Source organism: Enhydra lutris, unplaced genomic scaffold (assembly GCF_002288905.1).
Source record: "Enhydra lutris kenyoni isolate GAN:26980312 unplaced genomic scaffold, ASM228890v2 scaffoldscaffold51, whole genome shotgun sequence".
Classification (NCBI taxonomy): Eukaryota; Metazoa; Chordata; class Mammalia; order Carnivora; family Mustelidae; genus Enhydra; species Enhydra lutris.
Genome location: NW_019154135.1, coordinates 113,166 through 127,629, shown reverse-complemented (window position 1 = coordinate 127,629; position 14,464 = coordinate 113,166). Strand labels below are relative to the sequence as shown.

Genomic DNA, 14,464 nt, shown 5'->3' with positions numbered 1-14,464 from the left:
TTTCTGTCTGCTTGAATAGAAGGCGTGTGTTCATTTCTTTCTTCATGCAGTTGACAAGTATGATCTGAGTCCTCTCTAGATGTCAGGCTTTGTTCTGATCTGGGGCAGACAGTGGTGCAGGCAGTAGACATAGCTCCTGCCATCCTTGTTCACACAGACTGGTGGTGGGAGAGACAAAGACTGCAAGGAGTTGGGGTTTCCTTGGCGATGGTCACGTGCTTGGGACTGAGCATTTGAGTTTTCTCCTGGTGTGGAGGAAACATGAGAGCTGGGGCTCCCACTGCCTCTAGGTCTGAGTTCCCAGTATGCAGAGAAAGACACAAGATCGCAGGAAGCCAGAGGAGCTTGATTTCTTGTCTGCCCTTTGTGATCATAGAATTGTGTCCAAACTCAAAGTGCTCACTCCGAAGCATGCTGTAAATTAAATACACATACACCCTGGGGATGGATGTACCCTTTACCTTCCTCAGGAGAAACAAATCCCCTTCTTGAACAGGTCTGCGTGAGGGTTATGCACTATTATTGTCTGTGCTAAGTGTTATAGTTGGAGGTGAATATCAGGTTTCATGTTGTTCTTCCACTGTTGAGGAGCTTTTTGTAGATGATGGGTGCCTAGCGTTTTTTTAAGTCTTATTCTTGGTGTGTGCTTTTTTTTTTTTTTAATTGAGGTAAAATTCACATAACAAAATTAATCCTTTTAATGTGAAGAGTTTGGCTTTAGTTCATTCATAATGTTGTACAAATGTTAACTTCTATCTGGTTCCAGAACATTGTTGTCACCACAAAACTTCTGCCCATTAAGCAGTTACTCCATCTGCTCCCTCAGCCTCTGGTAACTGCTGTTGTGCTTTCTGACTCTGTGGATGTATCTGCTCCTGGATAGATTGTATGACTAGAATCATACAATGAGTGACGTTTTGTGTGTCGTGGTGTAAACTTTTTGTCACATGGGAAGTCTTGTGTTTTGGCTTGACATTTTTAATGGGCTTTGGTTGTAATTAATTGAAATAAAAAAACATTCCCCTGTTCTCCCTTCTTAGTATATGTTGGCTCAGTTCACAAGCCTATGCAGAATCCTTTCCTGGCCGTCAGCACAATTGGAAAGCCTGTGTAAGACCAGACCCATTGAAATGTGAAAAAGACAACCCCATTTAGACAATACTGTCCACTTTCACTTCCCCTGCAAACATCAGTTCCTGTCTCTCCCCGAATATCAGACTTAGGTGTGACAGAGCCTTAGAGACGTCTTCTACCAGCTCAGCCCTCTCACTCCATGGGTGACAGTGTTTGAGATTTATCTAGTCCTGGATACTGTGGAGCTGAACATCCAGACCAGCATGTGTTCCCGTTCTGCAACTGCTTCTTGCCCTTTCTCGCCTGCTGGAACCCGAGCCTGGGTCCACTCTGAGGAACGCAGCCTGAGCAGTGGCAACAAATGCTTCACAGATCATTCAAAGATGCCATGGCCATAGGGCAAGGTCAGCTGTTCCTTGTGCCATGAGACATTTTCCTTAATGAGGCTATCCTTTGTGACTGGCTGCTTTGGACACTAGATCTGGCTCATGGTGCCATCTCTGAGAGTGCACAACACACCACATTCACCTTTGCTTCGAAAGAGATTCCATCTTTCCTAGCCACTTCTCTTATGGACTTTGCAAACAAACCTCTAATTAAACCTTCCATGTTCTTCCATGTATCATTATTGGATATTTGGCCATGACCTGAAAGGCCAGATTCACCAAAAATTCATTAACTTGGAGATCTGAAGTTTTGTGAAAAGTGTGGCGCTAATTCAGACAGGTGTTGCCATGGCGACAGTGCTGTCTGCCGCCGCGCTGCCCTGGGACCTGGCTTTTGAAGGTTGATGTTGGCACCGCAGGCAATACTCAGGGAGTAGATTAAAAAAAAGATGATTGAGGTGAAGGTCAAGGGGAAGAAAACCACTAACTTCCTTTATTAGGATGGGATACCCGTGGATATATCAAATGAAGTTTGTAATACCGGGCGCCACCTTGAACAGGAGCACCATTGGAGGCCCAGTGTTCTATGGAAGGGCTCACCTCTGTCATCCTGCTGAAGGAGAATGAGGACCTGAGCTGTTCTAAGTAGAGTCAGCGTGATGAGGAGTACTGGCCACCAGCCAATGGCTCGGTACATCAGTCTTCGGGGCTGTAATGATGCTCCCTGCCTCTTAGGCTTGTCTTTAAAATGCACCAGGGGAACAATCCTGTATTTCCATAGAAATGCTTGGATCTTCAGACTGGTCAAGGGCTCAGGTTGGATCCAGATTAAAAGATGGGCAGGAAAAGGCAAGGGTGACCTTTGACCAGGATTTCCTCTGTGTTATTTATCTCCTTTTGTGGCTTCCCAGAGGGGCTTAACGGTCACTCCAGCTCTCATGCTCATGAGTGCAGGAATCAGAACTAAAACTCAGATCCCCAGTTGTCTCTGTAGTGGTACTCCATTCTGTCCTGTTTCCTTCGCTGTAAGATGGGTTAGATGAGCCCTGTGGTCCTTCCAGCTTTGGGATCCTACCCATCTCTAACCTGTGAACACAATTATGAATGTCCAAGTGCCGACTTTCTAACTCTGCAGTGCAGTGGATTAAGCCAGGAGATGGTTGATCTTCTAACTTTCCCAATCCATACATACCTTTCTAAACAATGAATTTGTGAGCTGAAGGAAAATAGTAATGTTAAGGGAAATTCTCTCCGACCAACCACTTTTTATTACCTTTCTATTATGTAATTAGATCTTAATTAGGAGGGATTTTATGACATGTTTCCTTAGTACCCAATAGTGCACGTAAATGAGTATTTTATTTATAAACTGCAGATCTCATTTTAAAGAGTAGCATTCCAAGACTATAAGTGAATGTATTCTGGTTTATGAAATTCCACTCACATTCCTTATCAAGCAGCCTTTGCTTGGGGTTGTCTGGAGGAAGCTGTGGGTCCGTGGAGCTGCTCCACATCTCAGAATTAGTACGGAACTCTGACTTGAGAAGAGGGTTGTCTTCTTGGATACAGGAAGGTCTGATAAAACACGGAATTTAGAGTTAGACTGGATTAGCCCTTTCTTACTGACAGCCTGAGTTACTTGATCTCTAAGTGTTAGCTGACTTATGTAGAAAACGGGAATGATGTCTAATAGGGATGTTGGGCACATAATTTTCGGTAAATGGGACACACCCGAGATAACGCCTAGGGAGCCCTAGAGTCACAGGGAAGGTTAGCTTCCCCCCCCGTCCACCGCCACGCCGGGCTGCAGAATGTACATACGTTGAAACTGTCCAGCAGAAGCCTGCCTCTGCATCAGAATGATGACTCCATGCCTGTGGTCAGTTGGGAAACCTGGAGTTCAGTGAGTTTTCAGCCAAGTGCCTCTTCCAAGAGCAAGTGTCCAGAAGATGGTCGCTCTGACTCCAGTATAAAACATCCTTTAACCAAATTAACACTCCGCAGTCTATTTCTTACCTCCTTTACTATTATTTGTGTCACTTATCCCAGGAATATTTAAGTGAAAATGAAATGCATCCCAGGAACACGTAATGGAAAATTAAATGAGAAACCTGAAAACATTAAAAAATAAATCACAAAAATTATAGCAGATTCACTATTATTAGGGTTTTTTTTTTTTTAATTTTAAAGCTCCTTATCCTCAAATATATAAAGAAAGTCAAAGTTTCAGTAGTACTGTATTCTAGAAATATATTAGCCAAGCTCAGGAGGATTTTGCACAAACCAGGGCCAGGACAGATCCTTAAAGCACAGCCACTGAGCCTGGCATGGATAAGTATGTGACCATTCCATCCATCCAGCCCCCCCGTGAGTGTGGGAGCATCGGTCCGAAACACCCAGGTCATCTTGTGTCTGCTGTTTCCCTGACAGCAGCTCCCCTTTTACCCATACATTGGGGCATTCAAGACAGTTGCTTGTATGTAGATTCTTGATGAATCCCTTGCCAGCTGCTGTTCTGAAAGGACATCTAAAATGCCTACATGGAGAGGAAAAGTAACAAATTGTTCCTGTGTCTACTGATCAGGCCTGAAGGGATCTCACCTCATTTTAAATCATGAAACAAACATGTTTTTAAAATGGCATAGAGCCTATAGAATGAGCAACACAAACGAAGGAAGGAACTGCACTGTAGATGGTGTTCAAATTTTCTTTAGAGAACAACAACAAAAGTTACCAGATTTTTTTGTTGTTGTTGGTAAAATTTCAAGATAACCTTCATCACAGGAAACAAAAAAAAAAAAAAAAAAAATGAAAGGGGGGTGGTAAGGTAACCACATTGAGATAAAAAGGGAGTTGCTTTTGAGGCATATGAAAAGGGAACTCCATGACCTAAGAAACAACTTTAATGGGAGGAGATGTAATACTAGAATTAAAACTTGCAGATGAAGTGGTAAAGACCGGACATCACAGTGTAGAGAATTGATGTGATAGGAGGTAAACTGAAGGAGCTCTTTCAACACAAAGAGGAAAATAATAAGGAAAGATGGTAGATGGGGGAACCAAAGACTGAGGAAAGGATTCACAGATCATCAGTTTGCCAAGAAGGGACCTTAAAAGAAAGGAGTAGCTGCCCCATCAGTCAGCCCTATGGAGAAGTGTTTTTTTTTTTTTTTAGTTGCAGGAATTCCTGCCTGCAGACCATAAAAACCACCTACAAAAGGCAGAATTTATGAGGGACTAACATCTGAATGTATTCTTTTAAAATTTTAAATTCAGAGTTGATAAGAAAGTCCTGTAAGCATTTTGACTGGAGCAGGGTGCTAGCAGAGAGCAATCAGGCCGACCTCAGACTTGCCCTTCCCAGGGCGAATGCTCAAGAGCTGTTGAAACACCTGGTAGACATTGAACACAAAAAAATCACACTGTTGCAGTTTTACCCCAAGACAGTGTAGTTGGTCATATGTGAAAGCGGCAGAGAGATGTTATCAAATGTAGAAAGGCTATAGAAACACCAGAGAATTTCCAAAAAACATTTTTTTTTCCAAAAAACATTTTATGAAGATGTATTCCAATAGACAGAAAAAAGATGACTCAAAGTCAACATGAACAGAAAGAATAAAGCAAATGTAACACGTCAGTTGAAGGCCTCAGGTAGTAGGTATTTGGACGTTCACTGTCTGATTCTTTTTATTTTCTCTGTATTGACTTACCATAATAAAGTGCTGGGCAAAAATTCAGAAATAGTCATTAGTAGAAACATCGTAAATGAATAAAGGTATTAGGGTCTAGTATTTATTTAAATGTACGTCTAACCAATTGTTGTTAATATGGTTACAAACCAAGATCTCCCATCAGAGTACTATTACAACATTTAGAAACTAGAAACCAACTAGTGTTCAATAACAAAAATGTTAAATTGTCAAATAGAAAAAACAAAGTACAGGGTGCCTGGGTGGCTCAGTTGGTTAAGCGACTGCTTTCAGCTCAGGTCATGATCCTAGAGTCCCGGGATCAAGTGCCGCATCAGGCTCCCAGCTCCACGAAGAGTCTGCTTCTCTCTCGGACCTTCTCCTCGCTCATACACTCTCTCTCTGTCTCTCTCTCTCAGATAAATAAATAAAATATTAAAAAAAAAAAAAGAAAACAAAGTACAAATTTTAAAGTCCATGTATATAATTTTTCTAAGAATCATGATCACTGTATTATAAACAGATAATAAAGTGCCACTAGGCACAGAAAATGATTGAAAAAATAGGTGAAAATGTTATTTCTTCTATTATCTTTAAACCCATGGTCTCCATTATTTTTTAATCAGAGGACTGCCAATTTCCAGTTAAAATAACCTAGCCAGTAGATGCATATGGAATATTACACCAGTGTTGTCCTCACCCAGACCAGTTACTGGTGGGCGGCTTCTCAGGCATTGCTCAGGCTCACATTGCCAAGGAAACAAACACCGAGTAAATAAAATGAATCCATAAATTACATAAAACCCAAAGGTCACCAGCTCTCATGCAGCCCATCACCATGGCTTCTCTGGAATCTGGGTCCCCTTTGACCTCCCCTCACGGCACGTCTCCTGGAGGGCGTGGCTCTTTTCTGTCATCCTGTTGTGTCTTCCTACTTTGCAGGATACACAGGCCATTGTTGTACCGCATCCATTTTGTTCCACTTACAGAAATTTTGCTAACAGGTGTTTGGGGGGACATGAATACCATGACCACATCCCTTTCTGTCAAAGAGATTGTTGAGGCAGAAGTTGAAGAAAACAGAAAGATCTGTGTGGTGTGATAAAAAGGGAGTCGTTCACCTTCCCAAAGACATGCTTGTCCCTGTGGTTTGTGAACAGTACAGTTTGAGCAGAGGATAAGATATTGGTGTTTCCTTTAACATTTGGAGGGACATGACAAATTGAACTACATTAAACATCAAAGGCTTGAAATACTTTCAGTGGTTTCATTCCTTTGATCTCCCTGGATTATATTTAAAAAAACAAACCAAATAGCAGTCATGAATCATTGTGGTTTTTCCTAGAAGGTGTAACATCTCCGGTAGCAAGCAGAGTCCAGAAAATGTTTTCCATTTCTCAGTCTATGAAGAGCTAATAAATTGGACTCCATAAAAATGGTAACAAAAAGGAATAACGGGCACTTGTGGCTCAGTGGGTTGGGCCTCTGCCTAAGGCTTAGGTCATGATCTGATGCCTTCAGCATCAGGTCCTGGGGTTGAGCCTCACATTGGGCTCTCTGCTCAGCAGGGAGCCTGCTTCCCCCTCTCTCTCTGCCTGCCTCTCTGCCTACTTGTGATCTATCTCTGTCAAATAAATACATAAAATCTTTAAAAAAAAAAAAAAGTGATAACAGTGTCACTGAAACCCTTTCTGACCTGTCTTTATCTGGAGATAACACCTAATCCAAGCAAATGGGAGTCCTATTTTCCATTGCATTTTTATGCTGTTCTGTGTTTGCAGTTGGTAAATATACATTAGAAATATTTCGGTAAGATTGGAAAATGTGCAAAAGATTCCAGGCTTATGCTTTACAGGGAGGGTGACCTCTGATTTTCAAAGCTATTCTGGAGGCAGAAAGAGAGGAGGGAATATAGATAGTAGACAGGCCTTCTCTGTTTCTGTAACATTCTTAAGGTCTGTAAAATCAAAGTTTGTACTTGGTTAGAGAAATAGGACTTCATTACTAATGGACTCCGAGAACAAGGGAGGGATGTTAATTTCTTCCCTTTTCCAAGTAGGTCATACAAAATGCTTGGTTTTTCTGCTCTGTAGTCAAAGTGCCAGTTTCCTTAGCTCCTTGCCTTTACTAGCATTGTTAATTTCAATCTTGGTGATTTTTATTGGCCCTTATCCTTCTATCCCTTTTTTGTATATATGAGAGAGGTCAGGTAATTTGCTTCCAGGTGGAAGCTGGAGTATTTGCTCTTTTTGAGTTCAGCAAGCATCACAGTGTGAACAGGCAGGGCCCTTGGCCTCCCCCTGCTGGTGGTCAGCATCACAGCAGCCACAGTGTCCAGCCTAAATCACATCCAGCCAATGATGGCTGTTTGAATTACTTAGGTGATGACATATTGCAATAGTAAAATCAGATACAATCAAATTGATGGCTCTTTAGAGTACCAGAGATAAATCAGACTCATCATTAACATTCTATATGTATAGAGAGATTTAAATTTTTTTTGGCAACACCATTAATACTTAACAGAAATATATTCTCTTCTGGACATATATAAATTCAGTTGGGAGTAAAATCCAATCACTAATAGTATGTGCTTGGTACATTTATGTATGGAAGGATTTATGCATAATCATTTGGGGGAGTAGCCTATTAAACAACATAGTGGTTGCTTTCTTACCTATAACTATGTGTATATGTGCTGTGCTGTGTGTGTGTGTGTGTCTGTGTGTGGTGGTGTGTACTGTTCTGTTTGCCCATACTATCTGCATGATATATAGTCTATCTGGTTTTCAGCCATTGAAACCAGGGAAATGTTCACTCCATAGGTGCAAATTTTCCAAGCAGATGGAAAGCATAGATAACTCGGAATTATGATGGCACCACTTTCTACATTCGAGCCTGAAAGTCCACTATATGCACTTTATGTATAGTTTGATGTGCAAGAATTTTGCTAAGTAATTCTTGGGATCCTGGAGCAAGCCTGTTGATTTTTTCAACAATAAAACTATGAACAATTACTCATCTTCTTGGAATGAAGAGGATGATCTTCTTCATTATCTTCTGGTTCTTACTCTTTTTTTTTTATTATTTTTAACTTTATTTTATTTTTTCAGTGTTCCAAGATTCATTGTTTATGCATCACACCCAGTGCTCCATCCAATCCATGTCCTCCTTAATACCCACCACCAGGCTCGCCCAACCCCCTACCCTCCTCCCCTCCAAAACCCTCGGTTTGTTTCTCTGAGTCCCATCCATACAAAGACCCGTGTTTATTTAAAACAGATGCAATTACCTTAAATTTTTAACTTTCAATTAGGGGGATTGTCAGTCATTCACAAAAATATGAATCCCTTTCAATTAGGGGGATTGTCAGTCATTCACAAAAATATGAATCCCTACTTCAGTAGTTGTTAGCATTTAAATTTGCTTTAAATGAATGTATTACAACTCATTTAATTGATTACTTTTCTGAACCCAGTACCTTAAAGACAGGATGAAAAAAAAAAAAAAAGAAAGAAATGGTATATCATGGGCATGACTACATTTTGGATCATTGTACACTTTGCATGAGCCAAATTTCTATGAGAGATAAGTACATTTCAAAGAATATGGCCATATAACAAAGAGTACAGCTGTGAGCAGTATTTTTCATCCCTGAAGTAAAATATGTTGTAGAAAAATGTATTCTGTGGCAGGTAATTTTTCTTTAATTTATTACCTATAAATTTGAGTCAGAAGAAAGGTGTTTTAAAGACGTGTTGCTTTGAGAGTAGGTATGTGGCTCACGTTCTCCATCTCCCACTTCTGATGCCCATTCTGCGGGCACTGCCCACCCCTGCTCTCAGTCTGACAATCAGTATCCGTGATACTGGAATCTTCCTAACCCAACAGAACAACTGGGGAGAATTTATTCCATAGAGAAGAGGAAGGGCTAATGCTAATCACATCAGATAGCAAGATCAGTTTTTGAAATATGTATCCTGCGTATATTATATAAGCTCAACCGATTACTCTTTTTCCTCAGCCTTCTCTGATTTGAGCTTCTCAAATCAGGCCTGCCACACTGATGTTAGAGTCTTAGATGTGTGTTCGGCAACCAGTCTGCCTAAAGCTAACACTTCTGATTGCACTTTCTTTAATTATTGCAAGTTTTAAACACTACTTACAGCTCTTCTTTGGACTGTGTGCAACCTTAGAAAATTCTCATTTTTTAAATTTCACTCCTATTAAAAAGACCCAAAATTTGAATCAGTTTTTATTATAATGTGCATTTCATAACAAAAAATGACTTGCCCTTCCTTCTCAAGAAGTCTAATTGAGAAAATTCCCCGATATATTTCTTTTCATGAATGTGATTTAGCTTTGGGGACCTTCCCCATGAAGATTTTAGAGTGTAGACTGAAATGCGGTTTTTCTAAACTCTGATTTTGCACGATGAGGGTGCCTTTCTTACGTAGTTTTCTTCCATGACCCAGGTTTTGGGGAAGGACGCCTTCCATTTCGTGACTCCAATGTCTTCAAGGTCTTTGTGACCATCAGCTTTCAGGCAGCAAAAGTAGAAAGACCTGGTAAAAGCCAAGTCTCTCAAACGACATAGGTCACTTCCACTTCCACTCAAATTCCTTTTGCTGAACGTAACTACAAGGAGAGCAGGGGGATTTCGTGTCATTGGGGGCCCAGAATGAAGGGTAGGGGTTTTTTTTTGTTTGTTTCATTTTTTCATTTTATTTTTAAGTGAAGTAGAGCGGACACACAATGTTCCATTAGTTTCAGGTGTACAGCACAGTGATTGCACAGGTCTGTATGTTATGCTCCACTCAACTCAAGGGAGCCACCATCTGGCAATAGACAGCTCTCTTACAGTAGCGTTGGCTAGGTTCCCTATGCTGTGCCCTGCATTTCTGGGAAAGAGCAGTCCGTTCTGATAGATGGAGGGCAGACTCTGCCCTGCCAGAATCCTGAGCTTCTGTACCTTCCACAGAGCTTCCACATCTGATGAGCCTTCCCAGAAGGGCCCGAGGTGAAAGGGCTGGGGCTGGCTCTTCTTGAGGCCCCATACAGATACAGACACAGCCTGTCTGGTATCCGGGCTGCAGGTCATACCTGGAACGGACGCCAGTGTGACAGCTGGAACCGTGGTGTTGGCTGCCGAGGTGGTCCCAGTGGAGGAAACAGAGATGGAGAAGGCAGCTCTTCCTGCTGGGGAAGGAGCAGGTGTAGAAGAGACCAGGACTGATGCTGACACTATGGAGGCCATAGATAGTGACAGATCTCAACCAGAAGAACCAGAAGCAGCAGCCCCTCAGGTGAGTGAACTGGGAAAAGGGAGGCTCTGGGAGGAGGTGCCCTGGTTGGAATGCTGTGTAATGGAGAGTGCTGGTAACAGCTCTGGGGCCAGAACAGGTTTGTGGCCATTGTGTGGTAACCTGTTTCACCAAATTTAATTTATATATCTATATATATATATATATATATATATATATATATATAATATATATATGATATGTATTTATGTATATTATGTGTATTTTTTATTCATATTTTTTTATTTATCTATTTAATATATTTTATATTTTTATTTTTATTACATTCTACATATAATAAAAATATAAATAACACAAACAAAATAAACTTAAGATATATAAAATTTCACATATATAATGTATAATTTTATATATCTTAAGTTTATTTTGTTTGTTATTTATATTTTTATTATATGTAGAATGTAATAAAAATAAAAATATAAAATATATTTATATTTATATATAATGTATAATGTATATTTATATACATTATAATATAATGTAGTATATACGTGTAATTTTATATATCTTAAGTTTATTTCATTTATATTATTTATATTTTTATTATTATTTAAGTATTTGTATATAAGATTGTCAGCGAGAGTCTGAGCCTGGCTTTCTCTCAGTGTCAGCATTGCAAGGTTCACACAGGCCCTGAGTGATGGAGAAAAAGAAGAAAGCACAGATGATGTAAGCGTGAGATGGAGGGAGCAGGAAGAGAATGTGGCCAGATGGTGGGATATTGTATGGATTATGTGAGAAAATAACCATACAGTGCTTAGCCCAGTGCCAGGCACATGGGGAGAACCCAATATTAGTAGTTACATCCTATCGTTATTAGTATTTAGGAATTGTTGTTATTATTATAGCCCCTCACATCCACTATTAGGGAGGCTCCTTTCAGCAAAAGCTCATCTCTGTTAGTATATTCGAGAGGCCAACAGGTCATTAAATACATACATGAAGTTGGTGGACTAGGCCCAGTGCCTCACTTCTTCAGAGAACTGTTTGTTCAAAGCCCACAAATCCATATGGTCCGTGATGTGCGGGGCACACAGCAAGCGCAGCTCTTCTAAACCACAGCCTTGGTCTAGACTGCAGAAAGTAACAATGAAAATTGGGCTCTCAATGTGAAACTCTCCTTTGTCCTGATTCTACCCATAAGAAATTTCCCCCAAATCTCTCCAGGGTTACTCAAAAAGTGATCCCTTTCATCCCACTTGAAAAATAGCAGGTAGTATTAGTATTTGGGAAGTAACTCAAAAATATGTGCCATTTCTTCCTGAGATTTTTCTTATCAGAATGCCAGAACTGTTTTTGTATTATATTGTTAGACTTGTTGGAATAGTGTATTATTTTCTCCAAATTGAAGAATGGAAGTGCTTAAGCCCCCTGATATCCGAGAGAATAAACATCTCCAGACTTCCATTATGCTAGTGGAATTCTTCTCGTCGCTCATCTTTATTACCAAATAGAAAGGAGATCTTGATCCTTTGTTCTGTTTCCCCCAGTGTAGAGTCCTCGGAGGAGTGATTGCTGGGAACTGTCATCCCTCCAGCTCTAACTGCAGCTTGAGCTTTAAAGACAACAAGCAAAACAGATGCGGATTTTAAACATTAGCCAGATCTGTACAAACAATCTGGTTGGAGGCTAGTCAGGAGTCCCGTGGACTCTGGAAGAAAAGCAGTCATAGGAGGTCAAATGTCAGCTTCAAGCATTATTAGGATTCAGTGGGACAAGAGTGGACCACGGCAAAACTGAGGCCATTCTTGGGACCCTCCTGGATTCCCCTTCAGGGTGGGCCCCTCCCTCTTCTCTCCCTGTAGTCTCCGATCTTTTTCCCAATTTCCACAGAAACCCCACTTTTCACAAAGGGCCTGACTGCTCAAGGATCCAGAAATTAATCCCATTAAAGGTTTCTGTCTCAGGAGAGAAAGAAAGTTGACCATGTCAGGAAGAACATCCTGCAAGGCTTGAGGCCCAAAGGTTTTGGCCAGGTTATGGGAGGGAGGATGTGGGGAACGTGGGAGCCAAGGAGGGTACTTCAGGGATAGAAGCAGAGCACAGTGCACCCGAGGATGCAGAAGTCTTTCTTCCCAGCCCCTGCTTAGCACCGCCACACTTTTCTTCCTCCAGGAGAAGGTCATCCCTTCAGTCGTCATAGAGCCCGCCTCCAACAACGAAGGAGAGGGAGACCACGAAGTCCCCGCAGGTGCAGAGTCCGTGGAAACACCCGGTGCCCCGGCTCTTCCCGGCCCTGCCAGTGAGCCCCCAGAGCTGGCCGCAGAGCCCAGAGCCGATGAGGACTCCCAGCCGCTGCTCTCCACTCCAGCGGCAAGTGAGGCACCTCAAGATGTGCCTCCCGGCTTCCTCTACAAGGTCTTGTCATTTTGTCTTGTTTTAATTGGGTGGCCATTCATCCTTCCTTTTCTTTGAGGCCCCTTTGCTGGAATCTTTGGTTTTCAGATGTTTACATTTGCATTTTTTGCAATAGGTATTCCTTCTCTGTACTGCTTTCCCCACAACACAGTGTAAAATGGCAGGATTTCTGGGCTGCTGGACAAGCAAAAACACAGTGATGACTTTCCATCTCTTTCAGCAATCCATAGTTAAAGAATGTTCACCACAGGACAAATGGTATGTCCCTTGGTAGTGAGTGGCTGAATTCTCTGCACCCAGTCTACCCACCAAGTGCCCTCTCTTGCTCCTCTCGCAGCTCTGTGAGTCCCTCCAGCCCTGGGCTCAGATCAGGGCTTTGAAATCCTCCGTGTATGCATCCACCCGGGGCTGGATTATATACCAGCCGGCCGGGGAGCACCCCGGCTTTTCTCCTTATCTGCAGTGTGGCCTGAGGAACATCACTTCTCTCTCTGTGCTCCAGTTTCTCAGTAGGAAAGTGAATTGGGGAATAAGCTAGTCATTTCCAGCTCTGACATTTTATAATTCTATATAAAAAATATACATTTTAATAGCCAATCACGTGATCTCTGGGGTAGAGCTGAGGGTAGGGACATGGGAGAAATAAACGGTTCATAACTCAAGCGGAGTGAGTATGTGGGTCATTATGGTACTCTTTTCTGCTTTTGTTTCTCAGAATTTTTTATAATTAAATTTTAAGGAAATCTTTCAAAAAGGGGGGAAAAAGGTAGAGGAGAGGACAGAGATTTTTTAAGAGTATACACTTGCAGTGAGTGGTAGATAAGCCCTAGAGATTTAATGCACAACATGGTGAATATAGACAATAATATTGTATCATAATCATCAAATTTGATCAGAGACTAGACCTTAATTATTCTAGCCACTAGAAAGAAATGATATATACATACCGTAATAGAGGTGCTCAGTATTGCTACAATGGCATCCTCTTACAGTATACAAATGTATCAAATTAGCATGCTGTACACCTTAAATTTGCACAATATATGTCATATTTCTATTTTAAATTTTTATTTATAAAATATAAATAAAATAAAAATGAAATTTATGTATTTATTAACAAAATTATTAATTAATTGGTTGATTGATTAAATCTCTACACCCAACTTGGGGCTCAGACTCACAACCCCAAATCAGGAGTTGCATGCCCTTCCAACTGAGCCAGCCAGGCACCCCAAATATATTTCAACTTAAAAAAAGAAGAAAGAAAAGAAACAGATGGGTATGGTTTAAAGGTTAAGATAGGAAATTTTTGCAAATATCTTCTCCCATTCAGATAAAGGGCTAGTATCCAAAATCTATAAAGAGCTTAGCAGACTCAACACCCGAAGAACAAATAATCCAATCAAGAAATGGGCAGAGGACATGAACAGACATTTCTGCAAAGAAGACATCCAGATGGCCAACAGACACATGAAAAAGTGCTCCACATCTCTTGGCATCAGAGAAATACAAATCAAAACCACAATGAGATACCACCTCACACCAGTCAGAATGGCTAAAATTAACAAGTCAGGAAATGACAGATGCTGGTGAGGATGCAGAGAGAGGGGAACCCTCCTACACTGTTAGTGGG

At 41.1% G+C, this 14,464-nt stretch overlaps 1 protein-coding gene across 2 annotated transcripts in view; it reads left to right on the top strand.

The window, feature by feature from the left end:
* Window positions 1-14,464, top strand: part of LOC111157046 (amphiphysin) — a 245,862-nt gene that overhangs the window by 219,751 nt on the left and 11,647 nt on the right. For both annotated transcript variants that reach the window (XM_022518258.1, XM_022518257.1), the window contains 2 exons: window positions 10,246-10,455; window positions 12,589-12,831. In XM_022518258.1, the coding sequence (XP_022373966.1) occupies window positions 10,246-10,455; window positions 12,589-12,831 (453 nt within the window). The remainder of the gene's footprint in view (window positions 1-10,245; window positions 10,456-12,588; window positions 12,832-14,464) is intronic.